At 40.9% G+C, this 22,893-nt stretch overlaps 1 protein-coding gene across 1 annotated transcript in view; it reads right to left on the bottom strand.

Annotated features, from left to right (window-relative positions):
• The window catches only part of CNTNAP5 (contactin associated protein family member 5), a 1,008,111-nt gene that overhangs the window by 483,762 nt on the left and 501,456 nt on the right, over positions 1-22,893 (bottom strand). Inside the window, exon 7 of the mRNA XM_070476362.1 lies at positions 21,945-22,088. Within this exon, the coding sequence (XP_070332463.1) occupies positions 21,945-22,088 (144 nt within the window). The remainder of the gene's footprint in view (positions 1-21,944; positions 22,089-22,893) is intronic.

The following is a 22,893-nucleotide window of genomic DNA, read 5'->3' as shown; positions in this document are numbered from 1 at the left end:
AGGGACACCCAAGAAAGAAGCAATTTTAATGTTGGAAGTAAAGCCAAATCTGATCTCTGTACCCTGATATGGAATTAAATCTCTGAGACCGAGTTTTGGCTTAAGTAGAGAATAGCTTTATTGCTTTGCGTGGAGTCACAGTGAACTAATGCCCTCAAAACTGTGTGTCCCCATCTGGAGACAGTAGTGACGAATCTTACAGTAATGGTTCAAAGAGGGCATGATCAACTCATGTACATTTTCCTGGTTGGTTGGTGATGAGACAGTTGGAAGTCAGAATCAGATCTGGTTCCAACTGGTCTGAGGTCTACATGCTTGTGGGCAGTATGCAGTTAACTTCTCCCACCTCGTGGGGTTTTTAACATCTGCAAAATAGCTCAAAGATATTGTTATATGTACCTCTTGGGGGAAGCCAGGATCCTGTCCCAAGGCTGCACTATTGTTTTTCTTTTTACTGTTTCTCCCTCATCTCTACAACCCTTCCCTTCCCTGAGGAGCAACTGTTTGAACCTGCTTGTTGAAACTCAGATAAGGTCAAGCAGGTTGAATGAAGTCTATTTCCTGTAATCAAAGAAATGGGGACACAGAAAGGCTTTTGTGCCCAGGAGCCCAGCAATGTCCCGCTTGGTGTCAGAAGGAATGCCCCCTTTATAACCAAAGGGCATGGGCAGCCTGCAGGTGGTCCCCCGCCCGCTCCTGCCCTCCGGCTTCCCGCAAGCTGGCTGCCTGCAGGCTCGGTAAAGCAGGGGCCCGCTGAGCCCATACTGATTTCTGCCACTGAGACTCTTTCTTGACCCAGCCTCTTTTTGCCCCTCCCAGCCTGCCACCTCCCGGCTTCAGCTCCTCGGCTGTGACTCTGGTTTAGCTTCTCGCCTGTGTGTGTCTCTGTTTCTGGCCTGTAGTTTGTGCTTATTTCTTGTGCATCAAACACCCCCACCTGAGTTTCTGGCTTTGCCAAACAGTGGTGCCTTTCAACTAGAGGGGAACCCACAGGGAATCCTTCAGACTCGTGAAGCAGAAGGAAACAAAAAATAGGCCTTTTATTCAGCTGATAACCTCATAGCTTTCAGGCACAAGATAAAGCTGAAACTATTATGGACTCTCTGATTTCTGCTTCTAAATATTGTGCAAGGCTATTTGAAAATATGAATCAAGAAGCTTAAGAAAATGAATAATACTTTGCGACACTTTACTTTCACTTCTAGAAATCTATTTTCAAGAAATACTCTGAAATTGGTCTGAGATTTATGTACTAAGCACCATTATTTATAATAATACAAACCTAGATCTAAAATTAAAGGAATAGTTAAGTAAATTATGGTATAGCCATTTGACATAATATTTTGCTACTAATAACAATGTTTATGGTAAACATGAAAGTCACTTCTAATGCAATACCAAGTGAAATGAACAGAATACAAATTTATATCTACAAATCAGATAAAATACACCAATATAAATATGTAGCTATCAAACAGATTAATTTGCTAAATAGTGGCTCTCTCTGGGTGATAAAATTATGTTGATTTTTATTTACATAATTAATTTTTTTCTTTATTACAAATTTACTTAAAATGAAGACATACAACTTTTATAATATACTTTTTAATGAAAGAGTTTCCAAGTATTATTTTATTTAAAAGCATTCAAGACAACCCTATTCAGGATTAGCAGTTGCTATCAAAGGCATTCATGTGGATTAGCAGTAGTTAATCCAAGTAGAGTTGGAAGCAGCTGGATATGAAACCTAATGACTAAATTTTTCAAACAGTTTTTGTTTTTGAATAATTTCAGAACTGCTTGTCCCTGCTCCTACAGTTTTTTGTTCTATACTATTATACTCAAGTAAGCAGAGGTGAGAAGTTATTTTTTCTTTTCCATTATGGTTTATGATAGGATATTGAGTGATATACAGTGGAACCTTGTTGCTTACCCATTCTATATGGAGTAGTTTGCATCCGCTAACCTCAGACTCCCAACCCATCCCTCCTCTACCCACTTTCCCCCTTGGCAACCCCAAGTTTGCTTTTATGTCTATGAGTTTGTTTCTGCTTGATAAATAAGTTAATTTCTATCATATTTTAGATTCAACATATAAAGGATATCATATGGTATTTGTCTTTGCCTGACTTATTTCACTTAGTAAGATAATCTCTAGGCCCATCCACGTGGCTGCAAAAAGCATTATTTCATTATTTATGGTTAAGTAATATTCCATTCTCTGTGTGTGTGTGTAGACTATATCTTCTTTATACATTCATCTGTTGATGAATATTTAGGTCGTTTCCATGTCTTGGCTATTGAGGTGCATGTAGGGTTTCAAATAGGTTAACAAGTCATGATAGCAAGGATGGTGATGTGTGTCCATGTCTGTGTACATGTGTGTGTACATGTGTGCCTATTTTTTCCCTTTGTGTGAACGTACTTCTCCAAACAAGCTTTTTTAAAGTAAAATGAAAGTGATAAACTAAATTTGAATTTTAACACTGTGTTAACTCAAACATACAAATAACATTTAAACATGAAACACACCTCTGTTTGGTCCACTCACATTTCAAATGCCCCTCGCCACACAGTGCTGGTGGGTACCGTATCAGGCAATGCAAGTCTAGAGCATGATTATAGTGGTGATGGCTGAACGGCGCTTCCCAGTCTTGACACTAAAATAGAAATCATACCACTTCTTATATGAGGAAACCCATATATTGACCTTCATTGCCAGATGTTCAAGCTGGATTTAGAAAAGTCAGGGAACCAGAAATCTAATTGCCAACATCCATTGGATTATAGAAAAATCAAAAGAATTCCAGAAAAACATCTAGTTCTGCTTCATCAACTATGCTCAAGCCTTTTATTGCATGGATCACAAGAAACCATGGAGAAGTCATAAAAAGATGGGAATACCAGACCACCTTAACTGCCTCCTGAGAAGCCCACATGCAGGTAAAGAAGCAATAGCTAGAACCAATCATGGAACAACAGACTGGATCCAAATTTGGAAAGGAGTATGTCAAGGCTGTAAACTGTCACCCTGCTTATTCAACTTATATTTAGGGTATATCACGTGAAATGCCAGGATGGATGAAGCACAAGCTGGAATCAAGATTTCTGGGAGAAATACCAATAGCTTCAGATATGCAGATGACACCACCCTTATGGCAGATAGCGAAGAGGAATTTAAAAATCTCTAGATGAAAGCGAAAGAAGAGACTGAAAAAACTGGCTTAAAATTCAACTTTCAAAAAATGAAGATCATGGCATCCAGTCCCATCACTTCATGGCAAATAGATGGGGAAACAATGGAAACAGTGACAGATTTTATTTTATTTGGCTCCAAAATCACTGCAGATGGTAACTAGAGCCATGAAATTAAAAGACTCTTGCTTCTTGGGAGAAAAGCTATGACTAACCTAGACAGAGGTTAAAAAGCAGAAACATCACTTTGCTGACAAATGTTCATATAGTCAAAGCTATGGTTTTTCCAGTAATCATGTACCAATGTGAGATTTGGACCATAAAGAAGGCTGATCACCAAAGAACTCATGCTTTAAAGCTGCTGTGCTGGAGAAGACCCTTTAGATTCCCGTGGACTACAAGGAGATCAAACCAGTTAATCCTAAGGAAAATCAATCCTAAATATTCACTGGAATGACTGATGCTGAAGGGGAAGCTCCAAGACTTTGGCCACCTGATGAGAAGAGCTGACTCATTGGAAAAGACCCTGATGCTGGGAAAGATCAAGGGTAGGAGGAGAAGTGGGGGCAGAGGATGAGATGCTTGGAAGACATCACTGCCTGAATGGATATGAGTTTGAGCAAACTCTAGGAGATAGTAAAGGACAGGGAAGCCTGGGGTGCTGCAGTCCATGGGGTCGCAAAGAGTCGGACATGACTGAGTGAACAACAATTTGTTCAAAGAGATTTTAGCAGACATTTCTAGTTATACACTCAAATCTCCCCACTCTGTCTTTCTGGGTAGTGGAACTCCAACTTAATTGAGGCAATAATGTGCTCAACCTAGGTGACTACATTTCCCCACTCCTCCTGTAGACACGCATGGCCAGGTGACTAAGTCTGGCCCGTGAGACCCCTCATGCAGGGAGCACCTGGGGAAAGCGGCCCCAGCGGACAGACATCCCTCTCATCTCCCTGTTGTCCTCATTTTTGCAGCTTCGTATGCAGCTGTGATACGTCACGTCCAGAAGCTTATTGGGATCCTCAAGACAAAATCCGCAGAGTAAAAGCAGTCAGCGTCCCTAACTACTCCATGTGGCTGCCAGGCCCTCTGTTTTTGCTTCATGTGGGAGAACAGGGTTCACAATAGTGAACAAGCAATTTAGCAATTAAGTGATTAGTACGGGCTGAATTGTGTTTCCCCAAAATTCCTATGAGTGAGTAGCCACCAGGTGGTGTCCGACACTTTGCGACCCCATCAACTGCAGCCCTCCAGAATCCTCTGTCCCTGGGATTCTCCAGGCAAGAGTACTGGAATTGGTAGCTATTCCTTTCTCCAGGGGATCTTCCTGACCCAGGAATCGAACCCATATCCCTTCCTGCATTGCAGGTGGATTCTTTACTGCCTGAGCCAGCAGGGAGGCCCATTCTATAGAATCCCTCTATTGGACCCCTAAACCCCGTACTTCATAGTGGGACTATATTTGGAGATAAGGCTTTTAAAGGAGTTAAGTTAAAATCAGGCCATATTTATGCATATACATGGAATCTAGAAAGATGGTACTGACAGTCCTACGTACAGGGCAGCAAAGGAGACACAGATGTTAACAGGCTTTTGGACGGAATGAAAGGAGAGGGTGGGGATATTTGAGAGAAGAGCGCTGAAACATACACATTCCCATGTGTATAGTAGATAAGCAGTGCAAGATGATGCATGAAGCAGGGCAGCCAAAGCTTGTGCTCTGTGAAAACTTAGAGGGATAGAGAGCGGGGTGGTAGGAGGGGGGTTCACGATGGAGGGGACACATGTATACCTATGGCTGATTCATACAGATATACGGCAAAAACCACCACAATATTCTAACTATCCTCCAATTAAACATTTAAAAAAATTAAAAAAGAAGTTAGTAGCAGAACTCAAAAAAAAAAAAAAAAAGTGAAAGCAAGTAAGTTAAAATCAAGCCAGTAAGGTAAGTCCCAGAATCCGAATTGTGCCTGTGTAAGAACAAAAAATTCAAACACATAGATATATATGGGCTACACATTTACATACAGGAAGGACCACGTAAAGGCACAGCCAGAAGACGGCCCCCTGCAAGCCAAGGAGAGAGGCCTCGGGAGAGACCGAGCCCGCTGACAGCTGGGTGTCTGGATGTCCAGCCTCCGGAACTGCTGTGTAAGCAGTCTGAGAGTTGTTGTTTAAGAGCATCTCTTGTTTAAGCCGTGCCAGTCTGCTCACTCAGTGGTGACACTTGTCACAGCAGCCCGTGCACGCTCGCACGGTGAGAGAGAGGTTTTAGACAGCTGTGCTTAAGGGCATCTTTGAGGCGAAGGCATGTCAGAGACTATCTAGAGGCGTTTTCTCAGTTGCAGGCAGCACCACGAAGAGGAAGCTAATTGTGACATTTACCCGGCTACCTAGTGACCCAACTGGGTGGAGAAGCTGTGTCTTCGACCCACACAGTGCTCTTTCTAATCAGGCTGGGCCTCTTCCACCAGATCAGGGGAGCAGAAGCTGCTAGTGAAGGGAGGCCTCCCAAAGATCATCTTCTAATCTAGCTCTAGGCAGCTAACCATGAGATGGTGCCAAGGATCTTTTAACTATCTGTGAAGACCACTGGGTGGGGAGAGGATCAACTTTTCTCCGGAAGATGCTCCAGTTTTGAATAGGAAGACATTATTATCATTGATAATCATATCCTGCGCGTTTGATTATAATCAACACAACATAAACTCAAACAAATATTTATTAAGCACCTCCCCTTTGTAGTGTGCTAACTTCCTCAGTGGGAGTTCAAATCACTCTTCTTATAAAAAATTCATCCACTTATTCAACATGTATTGATCATCATTTTCAAATAGTAGTTTTATTGTCATTAAAATTTAGAAACTCGGTGGTGAGAACAGGATATAAAATGTGCAAAAAGCATATCACAGCAGTTGAGAATGGATTTGATATCAGAAAGACCAGGGTTGAAGACCAGGTTCTGTCACTTACAAGTTCTATCACTTATGTATCTTAGGCAAGTTGCTTTAGTAATTTTAAGACTCATTTTTCACACTTGTAAAATGAAAACACCAGAAATTCACTTCATGGGATTATTTCAAGAATTAAAATAAGTAACTATGATAATCAGATGACAGAGTATCTGGTGCAAAATAAATGCTCAACAAAATATAGTATTTATTACACAGTATATGGATAACAGGAAAAAAGAAATTATGCAAGAATATTCCTTTAAAAAAAGACTGTTAAATCTTGGTTGGCATAGTATTGATGGTGGCCTTTAATAATGAAGGGTTTCCCTGATAGCTCAGTTGGTAAAGAATCTGCCTGCAATGCAGGAGACCCCAGTTCAATTCCTTTGTTGGGAAGATCTCCTGGAGAAATGATAGGCTACCCGCTCCAGTATTCTCAGACTTCCCTTGTGGCTCAGCTGCTAAAGAATCCACTTGCAATCCAGGAGACCTGGGTTTGATCCCTGGGTTAGGAAGACCCCCTGGAGAAGGGAAAGGTTACCCATTCCAGTATTCTGGCCTGGAGAATTCCATGGACCATACAGTCCATGGGGTTGCAAAGAGTCGAACACAACTGAGCGACTTTCACTTTCACTTTGTTGACGAGAGGACAGATGACGTTTTCTTTCTAGTACTATGTTTTTGAAACTTCCTATAATCTGTAAACAATTTTAAGATTCTTTTTCATATTCTTTTCCATTCTGGTTTATTACAAGAATATTGAATAAAATCCCCTGAGCCATAGAGTATGATCTTGTTGTTTATCCATTTTATACATAATAGTTTGCGTGTGCAACATTATTTTTTAATGAAAATGAAACATTGTTTGCAAGATACTTATTGGTGTGTTTGCTGGTTATTAAGTGTCTGCATTGAATATCTCACAACTCGTAAGAAACTTTGTTACCCACTGCTTCCTAAACAGTCTGTGAGGGCTACAGGGCTATCCTGATCACAAAGAAATGAAATTTAAGGCTATGCCGTAAATTGCCAAACCTAGGTTGTAAACACTTAATTTTAAAGGTAAAAACAAACACAAAAGATGCTTCAGTTGTCTTAGTGATTTATTTCTAGTCATCACACTGAGATTACAATCTGATAAAATCCAAACACTTTCTAGTTTCCTGGAAGAATACAGAATAGGTTTTCGCCATTGTTCCAGGATGGGGTATTATATTTGCCCATGCATGTGGTATGAAATACATTCACCAGAGCCTGCAAAGAACACTAAGCATGTCTTCTAGGGCTATGATTTTCCATTAGCCATGAGAAGCTAGCAGTGGATGATCCATCCTCTGAGTCCGAGTCTCAGCTGTGGTTCCTGCAGTGTACTACACAAACAGAGGGTGCTTATAAGCCTCACCGTATGATGGGTGTAACTGAAATAAACGGTGAGTTTGCGGGCATATCATCACCTTAAATCTGATCAGGCATGAGATTTCTATCACATGTGGCTTCTGGAGGCTACGTGTGTACTGTTGGCTTTGTTTTGATCTCAGAGTTACGTTCATAAAGATTTGGTCAATCTTTTATTTTGCATTTTAAAATTATCATTATTATTTTTTAAATGTTTGTTGAGCAACAGGATTGTATTGATACCATGAGGAAAAATATGAAAAGATCTCCAAAAGACTTGCTTCCTTGGGTAAAATAAGCAAATTTTGGTCCTTGTTACAGCATCAAGGAGAAAATAACTGATCACCATGGGGTATAATGGGTAACCCCATAGGCTGACTTAGGAATGGAGTAATGGAGTGAAGCCTTGAACTATGTTATAAAATGTAGAAAAACAGGGAAATAAAAAACAATTTCAGAGAAGAGCAAACAACATGAGAAAATCGTTAGGTGAAATATGAGACACTTTTGTGAGAAGGGGAGCATTGCAAACCCTCATATGAAAAAAGACAAATTGTTTGGGGACTTTGAGTGCAAGTCTGCTTACGGAATGCTCTTAACTTTCTGACTATGAGAGATGCTTTTTAGTGTAATAAATCGTGTGAACACATAAAGTAGTTGTGGTTTCAGTATTCTCTGTTAGCAAACATGTAATGGCAAAGTTAAATATATGAATACTTTACTGCTACCTAAAGCCTGGACCTGTATTTGAGATTTTGCAGTACTTCATACATTTGTGAGACAGGCTAATACTGTCCAAGTCTACGCTCAGGAGACAAAAATCATGAACATGCATGTCTCTCTCCTATGTGGCTTCACGATCTCCTCCTCCTGACATCTACTGCCTCTCATTTCCTTCTCTTTTCTTTATTTCCTTTTTCTTATTTTCCCTGTTCTTTTATTTTATTGCAGGCAACAGTTATGGGTACAAGAAATTGTCTCTTTGGAGAGGACCAAGAGTTTGTCAAAATTTGAGCCAGTCACATGCTCTTATGTGGATGTGTGTATTTAAATGGTACTTAGTTGTCACTCCCAAATTAAAGATCTGATCTCTTCCTCAAAACTATAAAAGACAAAAATATGCCAAAAGTACCTACTGTTTGTCCTTTTATATCTAAAGAAAAGAAAATATGTGTGTATGTTTGTAGATACAAGTGTGCATACACACACATACACACCACCCCAAGAACATAAGCATGTGTTCTTTTTAAACTGTCTGTGGCAGTTTAAATATGCAGTAGGGCCTCTCATTTTTAACCTAGATTTTAAAAGAAAGAAAAGAGAAGGAGATGATGACAGTTATCCACATCTGAGTTTCAGCTGCAAAGCCGCCTTGCCAGGGATGCTGGAGTTGGATCCTGTAAGGTGTTTCCTGCTCGTGGGCCAGCTGCTAGTGTTGGTTGGTAGAAGGCGCTCGAGAACCATCACAGGGCCATGGCACTTGGAAACCACTTCTCCTCTGGGTTCCGGTCCTGCCAGGTGGCTAGTCGGCCCTGCACAGGGGATCCTGCCTACATCCTCCCCACTGGGGGCGGCCTCCACAGGTGGCTCTCGGGCTACGCGCGCCCCTGGTAACCACGGCCCCTTTGGAAAGGTCTGAGTCTCAGGCTAGGGGGTGAGCAGGGAGAGCTCTTCTGGGTCCCAGTTCCTACTCTGCCCACCCTCTCAGCCTAGAGGAAGTACCTAATTTTTTTTTTTAACTTGCTATTTCTGGACCTTTTATAGTCATCTTTTAACCAGTTTAGCAGTTAACCATCTACTAGGTAATTATTTTTTATACTAAATTTTACCTTTCAAACAACATGGAGACAGAGGCATTTTCTAAACCCTGTGACAAAAGATGAAGAGTTTCTAAGAAGCCAGCCCCTCTGTCACAGGAGGAACAGATCTAGCGCAGTCACCTACTTATTCAGAGTCCTGGCGATTAAACACACGACATTAATGTAATATCACTGGGAATTTATAAAGACAGAGAAAAGGCTTAATTTTATCTGCAAATCTCCTAATCTAAAAATCAATCTGGAACTTTTGACCTGCTGTCTGTGGATCGACTTCAGGGGCATCTATGTGCCCCCAAGATGTTATGCAAAATAAAATGTATTCATAGCTTTCAATATCTGCTTAAAGTGTGTGAGCCCCTGAAATATTAATAGCCACTGATCTAAAATCTTTAGTGTTATACTTGTAGGAGGCCATTTGTATTACAGGATAGATATAATTATCGGTCCTCTCTTTGGAGAGGACCCAGACTGTCAAAATGTGGGCCTGTCACATGCTTTCATGTGGTCTTCATGGGAAATATACAATGTGACATGGTGAGCAAAGTGGGCTACAAAAATAATTATGATGATATTGTTAGCTCCTAGTGATTCAATGCCTACTTATCCCTGGAGTCATGGTATATGTGTAACATGTGTGTGTCTGCTACTTGCTCAGTTATGTCCGACTCTTTGCGACCCTATAGAATGTAGCCTGCCAGGCTCCTCTGTCTAGGGAATTGTTCAGGCAAGAACACTGGAATGGGTTGCCATTTCCTCCTCCAGGGAATCTTCCTAACCCAGGGATTGAACCCTGGTCTCCTGCATTGCAGGCAGATTCTTTACCATCTAAGGTACAGGGAAGCCCCTTATATGGAACGTAAGTATGATTATTTCTGCCTTGTAGATGAAGACACTGCAGACTAACTTTGGTCCACATTCTATAGATAGTATGTGGTCATTCTGGGATTTAGTCTCACTGCCTTCAAAGATCATAACCTCTTCAATACAGAATGCCTTCATCTATTAACATTCACTGACCATCACATATTTAACACTATGAGTGACACAAAAAACTTTTGGAAAGAACCAGGCTAGAATAAAACGTACCAGTATTCCCAGCAATACCATGTCCCCACCTTGAGCTGCTACATATACCATGACCCCACTTGTCCTGCCTTTCTATGAACTTGGAATTGGCTAAGAGGTATCTTTTTCTTCAAAGCGCTTGGCAAGTTCCTACGCTTTCATCATTTTCATGAAGCTTTTCCTGACTGCTAGCTGTATCATTTTTTCTCTTGAACTCTTATAAACTAGGTTTGAGCCTGGCCAACATGCGGTGACTGACAGAAGGCAGTCAGGAGCCCTGTGAACCTTGAAGCCTGGAGGGCAGAGGCCCCAGTCATAGTCAGAAAGCAGAAGAGTGTATGGAGGGGAATGGCGTGGGAGTTTGGAATTAGCCAATGCAACCTACTATACGGAAATGGATACACAGCAAGGTTCTACTGTATGACACAGGGAGTTATTTTCCATATCCTGTGCTAAACCATCATGGGAACAGTATGAAAAATAATATACATATATATTCTAATATATGCATACATATATACATTCTTTCAGAATGTGTAACGGAGTCACTTTGCTGTGTAATAGTAGTTAACATATTAAAATCAATAAAATTTGTTTTCAGTTTTTAAAATAAAGCAGAAGACTGGAAAAGCAGGATCACTGAGAGATCTCAAGGCAGTAAAACAAACAAAACGTGCCAAACCAAGAAAGCAGTGAGCAGAGGAGGGGCGCCAGGCACAGAGGCAGCCAGGCGAGCAGAGAGCAGGTGTGACGAGGCCACTCGGGGAGGGGTCCGTTTTGGATTCTGAGTTCTGACGGTGGCCTTGCTCCCACGGTGTGCATGTGGGGCTGAGAGGTTTCCCGTCCACTGAAGGCAGGAACTTTTTTTCTTTGGCATACGGCAGATGTCCAGCAACTCTGTCTTGCGGACAGTGATGAATCAAGTGCTACGTTGTGCCTTGTTAGGTAAGTGTGAGCTTAGAACATGGAAAGCATAGGGACCTTAGAGTTTGCAGGATGTTCAGGAGAGAAGGTGGGCTCTGGAAGACGCCCGGACAGGGCCAGCACACACAGCACACGGAATGCTTCTCCTTTCCCAATCTCCATCCTGCCTAGCGGTCATCGCACTTTCTCCTACCCAGCCTGGGCCTTGCCCGATGCTGCTTCTCAGCCCTGCAGTCCAGGGAGCCACAGACATTCCGAAGGCAGGAGCGTGACAGCTTCAGAAGTTAACGTACAGAAGGCAGGAGCGTGACAGCTTCAGAAGTTAACGTACAGAAGGCAGGAGCATAACAGCTTCATAAGTTAACGTACAGAAGGCAGGAGCATAACAGCTTCTCAAACTACACCCTATTAGTGGTTGCATTTTTATAATTTGAAACGTGTCTTAACTTTTGGTTATTTAGCCCCAAAGCCCCTAAATCACTCCCTGAAATATAGGATTGTCTGCTTGGTTTCCAGTTCCCTTGGGTCTCCCTACGAGGCAGCAGACTCAGAAGTCTGTGGTCTACGCAGCCTAAGGCTCCAGGACCCCGCGCCACTTCTGAGAGTCAGTGGCACGTGCTGGTTTAAGATGCTAGCCCTACTTGCGAGTTTGGAAAAGGAAGGCGAGTGTGTGGCTGAAGCAACAGCAGGCGAAGGAGAAAAGCAGTCCAGTGAGTGTGGGAGAACACTCACCAAACGAGAGGAGAGGCATAGAGGAAGAGACGCTTCCGGTGAGTTCCAGAAACAGTCACTGTTCTTGGCCTGGCTATAAAAGCAGCCCTGGCGAGAAAGTGGGAGATCAATCTATAGAAGCGAGGGGATGGTGACAGAGGGCTCAAACCCAAGCAGGGACGTGTTGCCTGTCTTGTAGGAATAAGAGAGCCCCTGGTTGCAGGGTTGCTGGGGAGGTGCTGAATCCCTACACAGAACTCTCAGCCGTCTCCTTACTCCCAGCAGGAAGAGCCTGGCAGCCAGATGCCAGAGGATGAGCACTGTGACAGCCACAGGGCCAGGAGGAGGGCCTGCCAAGAGCACAGCCATCTGAGGATAAGGCGGGCGGCTCTTCCCAGACACTCTGACCTCTGATGCCACCTTTCTTCCTCTTGTCAAAGACAAGGATTTTGCCCAGAGTTTCTACATTGCAAGAAATACCCAAGAGAGATGTATTTGGCAATTAGGAAATCACACGGGGGTCATTTCTGAAAGATCTCATAGTCCTCAATTCCCAGGTAAGCAGTGCTACTCACAGATCTGCTCAAACTTTCTTTTTTCAGTCTGACATGAAAGTCGTTCAGGACTCTAGAAACAGTGGCTGTGTAATAAGAGCGAATAAAAGCTGATGGCGTAGTCATTTCCAGCAGAGAGGGAAGAAGGCTGTGACTGACACAGCCACTGACTCTATATCATTGACTTTCCCCAGTGCTAAGCATAGACTATCTTTTAGTAGACATTGTGGATGATAACAGTCTGCTCCCACCTGCCTCTCACAGATGTTTTGGGACAGAGGAACTAATACAACCAGTGGTCCATCTCTCATCCCTCCATTCACTGCCCTTCTGGCATTAGCATGGTGATTTGTGCCATTGTCTCTAAGAAAGTGCTGGAAAAAAAATGTCTTCACATGAAAGGAATGTCATGGCTGTTATTATGTGGGAAAAAGAGCGTAAAAGGAAAACATTCAGCTCATTAGTTGGAAGTTTTGCAGAGGAGAGTACCTAAGTCAATTTTCACTTTAATTCAGCCCCAAGCCCCATTTTTAAAATGCATTTCATGTTCAAATGACAGGAAAGCAGGGGTTGAAAGCAGCAGGATGAGTGGTTCCCTCCTACACTGCGGCAGGCAAGGATGGAAACTGGTACAGACTTTTCACAAATTAATGTTCATTTCTGTTGATCCATTCTACATTTCAGGAAATTATTTCAGTGTATATTTGTAATCTCAGTATTATTTTTGGCAATAAAAATTCAAACAACTCAAACTTGAATACCATAGAATCTTGAATGAACTATGGTGAATGGACTTACTATAGAAATTATTGCTGTAAGGTCACTGGAAGTGTTTAATGAAAGTTTAATGAAAGTTTTAAAGACACAGAAAATACTTTTTTAACCAGAAAAAGCAAGATATAAAATTGTCAATAAATACGGTTAATGTTATATCAAATATACATTTGAAATCTGAAAATGAAATATGTATAGATGAGAACAGTGTTTTCCTCTCTGGCTGGTTAGGTCTTCTACTCTGTATGTTCCAAAGGGCATCAGTAATACATAGAGATGCATATTTTTAACATTCTAGAGATGTTTTCTTTAGTGACGTCAAATAATGATTTCATCGGATGAGCTAATGAAACCAGTCACATAAGGAAAAAAAATCATAACACCAATTTAAGGTAGGATCATTTTCAGAGAGGATAACCATTTCATTGTTGGTTTGTTTTTTAACTTTGTTATCGTACTCCTAACTTGAAACTATTTAATTTCACTTTGCCCAAAGACAGAAAGGAAGCCACTTCTCTAAAACCTAATAATTTGAGAATATTTTTTTTCCAAGGTACGAGGAGCATATAAACCAGAAGCCAGTAATAAAAGAATGTCAGACTGGTCAAACGACAGTGGAAGACAGTAGAAATGTGGAGAGAGAAGATTTGATAGGTTAGTTGCTTTTTCAAATGAGCCCTTCCATCAGGGGAAAGTATCATTTATCACAGAGCAAACTCCAGGGATGAAATGTGATCCCAGGAATAAGCTAGAGATGATAGGCTTCACTAGACACCAGGGATTTTTTTCTCTGAGCAATTTTCAGGAGCTTCTCAGTCACAGGAAGGTAAGACAAACACTACACATGTGTCTGTGTGTGTGTGGGCGTACGGGTGCCCAATATACGGAGATGTGAATGTGTATTATCTCACGTGTACATTGATCTTTGTCTCTTGGCTTCAGAGCTTTAAGAAATAAAAAACACACTCCAACAAGTTTCATGGCAGTGACATGCAAACAGAAGATAAATTTTACAAAGCCTACTAAGTATGCCTGTTACACCCAAGACCACTGGGCAACATCTATTTTAAATGTCTTATTTTAAAGAAGCCCGTCATTTCATCAAATCTGGACTAGAGCGAGTCATTAAATTTCCTCAAATGAAAGGGATCTAAAATATATTTACCCAAAATGCACTTCATGATTTATACAGCTTGGGAATAAACTATAACTGACAGATACAGTAGCAGAACGTGAGCTATCCAATCCACTTTTATTATTTCTTGGGATCATAAAATGCAAGAATGCTATGTGAGTCATTAATTATACATGAAAAACAACAAATAAATATTGGCTTACATGCCAACTTTAGTGGAACTTATTGGTGAGAATCCCTTAGAACAAATGGTGTAGCCATCATAGTCAACAAAGGAGTCCAGAATGCAGTACTTGGATGCAATCTCAAAAATGACAGAGTGACCTCTGCTCATTTCCAAGCAAACCATTCAATATCATGGTGATCCAAGTCTATGCCCCAACCAGTAACACTGAAAAGGCTGAAATTGAACAGTTCTATAAAGACCAACAAGACCTTCTAGAACTAGCACCTAAAAAAGATGTCCTTTTCATTACAGGGGACTGGAATGCAAAAGTAGGAAGTCAAGAAACACCTGGTGTAACAGGCAATTTTGGCCTTGGAGTACAGAATGAAGCAGGGCAAAGGATAACAGAATTTTGCCAAGAGAATGCACTGGTCATAGCAAACACCCTCTTCCAACAACACAAGAGAAGACTCTACACATGGACATCACCAGATGGTTGACACTGAAATCAGACATTATATTCTTTGCAGGCAAAGAAGGAAAAGCTGTATACAGTCAGCAAAAACAAGACCAGGAGCTGACTGCAGCTCAGACTATAAACTCCTTATTGTCAAATTCAGACTTAAATTGAAGAAAGTAGGGAAAACCAACAGAACATTCAGGTATGACCTAAATCAAATCCCTTACAATTATACAGTGGAAGTGACAAATAGATTTAAGGGATTAGATCTGATAGACAGAGTGCCTGAAGAACTACAGAGTTTTGTGACATTGTGCAGGAGGCAGTGATCAAGACCATCCCCAAGAAAAAGAAATGTAAAAAGGCAAAATGGTTATCTGAGAAGGCCTTACAAATAGCTGTGAAAAGAATAGAAGTGAAAGGCAAAGGAGAAAAGAAAGATATACCCATTTGAATGCAGAGTTACAAAGAACAGCAAGGAGAGATAAGAAAGCCTTCCTCAGTGATCAGTGCAAAGAAATAGAGGGAAACAATAGAATGGGAAAGACTAGAAATCTCTTCAATATAATTAGAGATATTAAGGGACATATTCATGCAAAGATGGGCAAAATAAAGGACAGAAATGGTATGGATCTAACAGCAGCAGAAGATATTAAAAAGAGGTGGTAAGAATACACAGAAGAACTAGACAATAAAGATCTTCATGACCCAGATAATCATGATGGCGTGATCACTCATCTAGAGCCAGACATCCTGGAATCTGAAGTCAAGTGAGCCTTAGGAAGCATCACTATTAGCAAAGCTAGTGGAGGATGAAATTCCAGTTGAGCTATTTCAAATCCTGAAAGATGATGCTGTGAAAGTGCTGCACTCAATATGCCAGCAAATTTGGGAAACTCAACCATGACCACAGGACTGTAAAAGATCAGTTTCCATTCCAATCCCAAAGAAAGGCAATGCCAAAGAATGCTCAAATTACCTCACAACTGCACTCGTCTCACACTCTAGCAAAGAAATGCTCAAAATTCTCCAAGCCAGGCTTCAACAGTACGTGAACCATGAACTTCCAGATATTCAAGCCAGATTTAGAAAAGGCAGAGGAAGCAGGAATCAAAATGCCAACAACCTTTGGATCATTGAAAAAGCAAGAGAATTCCCAAAAAAACATCTGCTTCATTGACTATGCCAAAGCCTTTGACTGTGTGGATCACAATAAACTGTGGAAAATTCTTAAAGAAATGGGAATACTAGACCACCTGACCTGCCTCCTGAGAAATCTGTATGCAGGTCAAGAAGCAACAGTTAAAATTGAACATGGAACAGCAGACTGGTTCCAAATTGGGAAAGGAGTACGTCAAGGCTGTATATTGTCACCCTGATTATTTAATTTATATGCAGAGTACATCATGAGAAATGCTGGGCTGGAGGAAGCACAAGCTGGAATCAAGATTGCTGGGAGAAATATCAATAACCTCAGATATGCAGATGACACCACCCTTATGGCAGAAAGTGAAGAACTAAAGAGCCTCTCGGTGAAAGTGAAAGAGGAGAGTGAAAAAGTTGGCTTAAAGCTCAACATTCAGAAAACTAAGATCATGGCATCTGATCCCATCATTTCATGGCAAACAAATGGGGAAACAATGGAACCAGTGACAGACTTTATTTTCTTGGGATCCAAAATCACTGTAGATGGTGACTGCAGCCATGAAATTAAAAGACACTTACTCCTTGGAAGGAAAGTTATGACCAATCTAGACAGCATATTAAAAACCAGAGACATTACTTTGCCAATAAAGGTCCGTCTAGTCAAGGCTATGGTTTTCCCAGTGGTCATGTATGGATGTGAGAGTTGGACTATAAAGAAAGCTGAGCACTGAAGAATTGATGCTTTTGAACTGTGGTATTGAAGAAGACTCTTGAGAGTCTCTTGGACTGCAAGGAGATCCAACCAGTCCATCCTAAAGGAAATCAGTCCTGGGTGTTCATTGGAAGGACTGATGCTGAAGCTGAAACTCCAATACTCTGGCCACCTGATGCGAAGAACCTGCTCATTGGAAATGACCCTGATGTTGGGAAAGATTGAAGGCGGGAGCAGAAGGGGACAACAGAGGATGAGATGGTTGGATGGCATCACTGACTCAATGGACATGAATTTGAGTAAGTCTTGGGAGCTGGTGATGGACAGCGAAGCCTGGCATATTGCCTTTCATGGGATCGCAAAGAGTTGGACATGATTGAGTGATTCAACTGACTGACTGGTAGAAATGTTCCTTAATAATACCTTCAAATTTTTGGGTGCTACCTGTGGACCTTGGTGGTGTGGTTTAGTTGCTATTTTTTTTCTGACTCTTGTGACCCCATGCACTATAGCTCACCAGCCTTCTCTGTCTATGGGACTTCCCAGGGGAGAATACTGGAGTGGGTTACCTTTACCATCACAAGGGGATCTTCCTGACCCAGCTATCAAACCCAGGCCTCCTGCCTTACACTGTGCTAAGCATATATTTAATCAACACAATAACAGTCTGAGGTAGGAACTACAAATGTGTCATTTTACATATGAAGATACTGAGGTTTGGTAAAATTGCTCCAGGCTCCCTGACTGAGTGAGCCCTTGAGTAAGATTAGGCATCTAAACAATTTATCAACAATTATGTAACTATGGTGCTGCCAGGAACACTGTATTGAGAGGACTGACAGGCTTCCCTGTAGGCTGAGGAGAAATGCATTTTGTGATTGCTTAGCCATTTCAGCCATGAAGTTGCGTATCATCACACCTGCTTGTTAGCCAACACTCATCCAATTATTTGGAGACAAAGATACAGAAGCAAATTGATATGGTCAAATAGCTCCAAAGCCAGCTCTATAAACATAGTCCTGCTAATGGCCATCTGCCTTTATCTCCCCTCCCACTGAAAGTAAAGTCAAGTTATATAAGCATTTCTCCTATGCTTTTCTCTTAAATGAGAAATAATCACTTTAGCACCTATAATCAAGACAACTTTCAGACCACCAAGTTACTCTCATTGCTTCTGTGAAAGGGGATTCAATACTCAAAATGAGAGCTCCAAGAAAGTGGCATTTGTTATGAAGTGGAAGATATGAAATTAATCATTTTCAGGAAACTTGCAAGGCAATATATTTCTTATGTATATAATAATCCACATTACAGGTACTGTACACACACTTCAATGGACCATTTATTTCCTGATTGTTTGTTATATGGTACTATATTAGCATAGTGTAGAAGATTTGAGGTAGAAAAGTGAGGTACTTTTTATGTCTACTCTAAGCTGTTAGTTTTACTGCGTCTCAAGATGTAGAGGATCGTCTTGTAGTCAAATCGAGCTATAAAGACTAAATTGAACTATCCCCATGGAACAGCTGTTAAATCTCCAGGGAGTGGGCAGGTCCCACAAGTAAGGAATGACGGATTGCAATGGGGATGCTGCAGAAATGCAACCTGGCAGAGAGGGGTCTGTGCCGGATGTGGCTGTGCTTCTTGAATTACCTTTGGTAACTGATGGGTATCACCTTAAATTTGTGACCTGATTTGTTGATTCCCTGAGTCTCCTGCTCACCTCCGAACTTTCCCAAACTCAGTAACTGTGAGAGTCTGAACACTGGCAAAGGACAGAAACGTCATCCTTCTCAGAAGCCCTTACTTAGCACAGCTGTGGCTTAGTGACTTGGAACAAAGCTGATTTTGTAGTTGATACCATGTCTTTGGGGTAAACTAAGCCTGAGTAGGGGAAGAAAACTGTTTGTACATGTAATTAATGGTGCAAACAATGCCTTTCCATGTGGGATTCCTAAAGAAAAAAGACAAAGTATATAACTGTGCGTGTGTGTCTGTGTATCTGTGTGTGTGTGTGTGTAGTAATAGGAAATTTCACCTAAGCAAGGTGATAGAAGCAATTTTGGAGAAAAATAATGTGTTTATCCCACCCTTTAAACTGAGAAGCTTAACACTAATGATTCTCTATCTGCAAAGAACCAAAAATTATTTTTTTGAACTTTCCCCCTCAAGTGCATTAGTGATAAAATAGATCCTTTATGATTCATATTAATAATACTGCCAATTAAACTCAGAAATAAAGTATGGTAGTGAACTTTTTGGTAGCTTGGTAAGTGCTACAATAGTTTAAAATCAACAAAACATTTATTAAAATTGAAGCTAATGATCCTCTCCAAAAAGGAAATGATGAAAGCTATCACTATTCATAAATTCATGGGAGTTTTCTCCTTATTCTCCCTGACTTCCCTTTTCCTGCTCTGTATATCCAATGACTTAGTATTTAATATATCTTATCATTTAATATATTTTCTAACATAATTTATGTGTGGAGTTTTCTATGAATGTTGCCACAGTGTAATAGGGAAGACAAATCTGACTCCATATTGGATCTGTTTCTTTTACTTTAACATTTATATTCTGTTGTTTCACTACAAGTTAAGAATGTTGTCCATAGCCTGAAATATACAGGAGTGCCCGATCTCAGTGCTCTGCTCATTAAAGATATAACACGTTTTCATTCATATAGAAAACTTGCCCAACAGAGAGTAACATCTGTCTCATTGGAGGTTTAAGGAACACCGCAATCTGACCTATGTGGACAACTGCAATAACACAGGATTTTTACACCAGCAAGTGTGCAACAGGCTCGCTCCCTCCTATCGTCGCATTAAAAAGTCTAAATTTTAGCTTGGAGGGGATGGTTCTTTGGGACTCCTAGGTCTGCTGGCTTTTTGAAGAAAGTCACTGTTCCTTGCCTCAAGACCTCATCTCTCCATTTATTGGCCTACTGTGGGGCAAACAGCGCAAGTGTGGACTTGATAACAACAGGAATTGGGTTTATTTATATCTGAGGCTCGCCCACTCCAGTGTTCTCGCCTGGAGAACCCCAGGGACGGCGGAGCCTGGTGGGCTGCCGTCTATGGGGTCGCACAGAGCCGGACACGGCTGAAGCGACTTAGCAGCAGCAGCATATCTAAGGCTCAGGTTCTCACACTTTTGAAGCCAGTTTGTGAACAACAAAAGTAGCAATGTTTCCTTAAGTTCCTTGTGTTTCAATGTGTCGTTCCAACCCTTCCCACATGACAGGTAGTTCTGTTCTCCTTTCAGGTGCGTTGACAGTCATGATATTAGTCTAAGCTAAACTAGCTCAGTTGGTAAAGAATCCACCTGCAATGCAGAAGACCCAGGTTCGACTCCTGGGTCAGGAAGATCCCCTGGAGAAGAGACAGGCTACCCACTCCAGTATTCCTGGGCTTCTCTTGTGGCTCAGCTGGTAAAGAATCCGCCTGCAATGCAGGAGACCTGGGTTTGATCCCTGGGTTGGGAAGATCCCCTGGAGAAGGGAAAGTCTACCCACTCCTGGAGAATTCCATGGCCTGGAGAATTGCATACAGTCCATGGGGGTCACAAAAAGTCAGACACAACTGAGCGTCTTTCACTTTCCAACTCCCTAGTGGTATGTGATCCCACTGTTTTTGCAGATTAAACTCAATGAAATGGGTATGTTATGAAATATTTTGGGGGAATAATATTGAGGAGCAATGGGCAGGAGTATGCTTTCCTGACCTATGCCTAAACAAAATGTCATCAGCAAGTTAGTGCTTAGGTTAATTAGTTAATGAATAACATTAGGACTTCCTAACTTTGTAGCTCAGCTGGTAAAGAATCTGCCTGCAATGCAGGAGACTGTGGTTCAACTCCTGGGTCAGGAAGACCTGCCGGAGAAGGGATAGGCTATCTACTCCAGTATTCATGGGCTCCCCTGGTGGCTCAGCTGGTAAAGAATCTGCCTGCAATGTGGATTAGTTAATTAGTTAATGAATAACCTTGGCACATATGGGTAACATTGTCAAAAGCCTGGAGCCTGAGCCTTTTAAAATATTATAGACTTTAACCAAACTGTGATTTTCCATAAGCAAGGCTGTTTCTCATGCTGGAATCCAATGGTAACTTAAAAAAAAAAAAAAATATGTTAATACATGGAACCTCCAAACATAAAATATTTTTTACACATTATACTTATCAAGGAAAAAAAAAAAAAACATAAAGATCATTTAAATTCCAATTTTTCCAGGTAGTCCAGTGATCAGATTGCAAGGAGGGGCAGCATCTACTAGTCAATGATAAGAGGGTCTAGTCTTGTGAAAGCTTTTACAATACTGTTAGTTTAATGGACCTCTGCTTCTAGCAGGATGGAGTGGTGTGCTTTGCTCTATTTCTCCCACCAAGTACACCTAAAAACTCTAACATTACCTATAAATAAAACCAAAGAAAGTTCTAAATGGTGGAAAGAAGAAAGCAAGCATGTATTGGGATCTTGAGGCCCAAGGAGCAACATCAAAAATTTAACCTCTGTCCTTCAAAATGCCCAAGTTTTTAACAACAGCAATAAGTAGACAAATACATAATTCAGCAGCAATAGAATTTAGTAGAATCTGTGGTGCTTAGGCTGCATTTCTCAGGGATAATAAAGAGATTCATTCAACCCAGTATAGATTGCAAGCCCCACCCACAGATGCCACAAACTCAGAGCCAGGAACATGGAATTCAGTAGGCACCTCTAAAACACTTGTTTCCCCCAACTACACAGTGCATACCCACTCAGCCCCTACTGCGCCGCCCTCTCTCCGATTTCCCCTGGGCGTCTAGTTAGACAACCAAGAGTGTGGCGTAAGTGTATTATGAGGAAGTGCCAGGTGTGTGATGGGAAGGCAAGTCCCAACCACACTGAAATGTTGAAATCATCAGGCTGGAAGGGATGCTGACTTACCACAGTATAGATCTGGTGTTTTCGCCTTTTAGCCAGGTCAATTATGTTTACTCCATTGTAGTACAGGTTTTCAATACATCCATGGAAGTTTTTCTTCAAAAAGGTCCCAGGTTTGCCTGGCACTGGAATTCCTCCAAAACTAAGCTTTATGAAAAAAAAAAAAAAAATCAACTTTTAGTTATAAGCTCTAGAAAAGGAGTAAAGGAAAAGGAAAGTAAGCAAGTGAATTTCAGTAGATTCAATTGTAGCATGAGCCAAGTGGCTCAAATAATTATAGATGCCACTTGATTACACATTTAAAGGGATACTGATTAGGCCACATAAAAATAACCATAATTGCTAGCTTTTTAAGAGCTTATTTTACACAACTATTTTACATCCTTTCTGAACCCTTCTAATACTAAATACAACAATAATTTACAGTAGGAGGAAAAAAGCAAAGAAAATCAACATCTTTATATTTATCTTTATGCAAATATCTTAGAGAGTATAATTAAAGTAAAACCAAGGGACAAATAAAATATACCTCTATTCAGGCCTACTGTATTCTGTATTACATCAAAAACACCTTATCAACACAGATGTTACTGAAATATTTTATAAAGATGAAAAATAGGAAACAATTCAAATATCTCATACATTTATTTAGAAGGAAAAACTGAGAATTGATATAATAGACTCCTACTTAGTTGTCAATAATGCTGCTTAGAAAACATTTGTGGTAAAGTGGAAAATGAGTGGAATGTTGATTTAAAAGTGCAGGAGTTATAGTTGGGAGTAAGGTATGATGTCAATAATAAAAAATGGGCTTACAATTTAGATTTGAGGAAATAACACTGAGCTATTAATGGTAGCTGTCTCTGGGAAAGCGATGGAATACTAGTTATCTTTACTACTTTCTTTTCCAGTAAAAATTACTACAAATCACTTTTGGAAAGAAAATATTCAT

Source organism: Odocoileus virginianus, chromosome 13, assembly GCF_023699985.2.
Source record: "Odocoileus virginianus isolate 20LAN1187 ecotype Illinois chromosome 13, Ovbor_1.2, whole genome shotgun sequence".
Classification (NCBI taxonomy): domain Eukaryota; kingdom Metazoa; phylum Chordata; class Mammalia; order Artiodactyla; family Cervidae; genus Odocoileus; species Odocoileus virginianus.
This window is presented reverse-complemented; position numbering and strand designations above follow the sequence as displayed.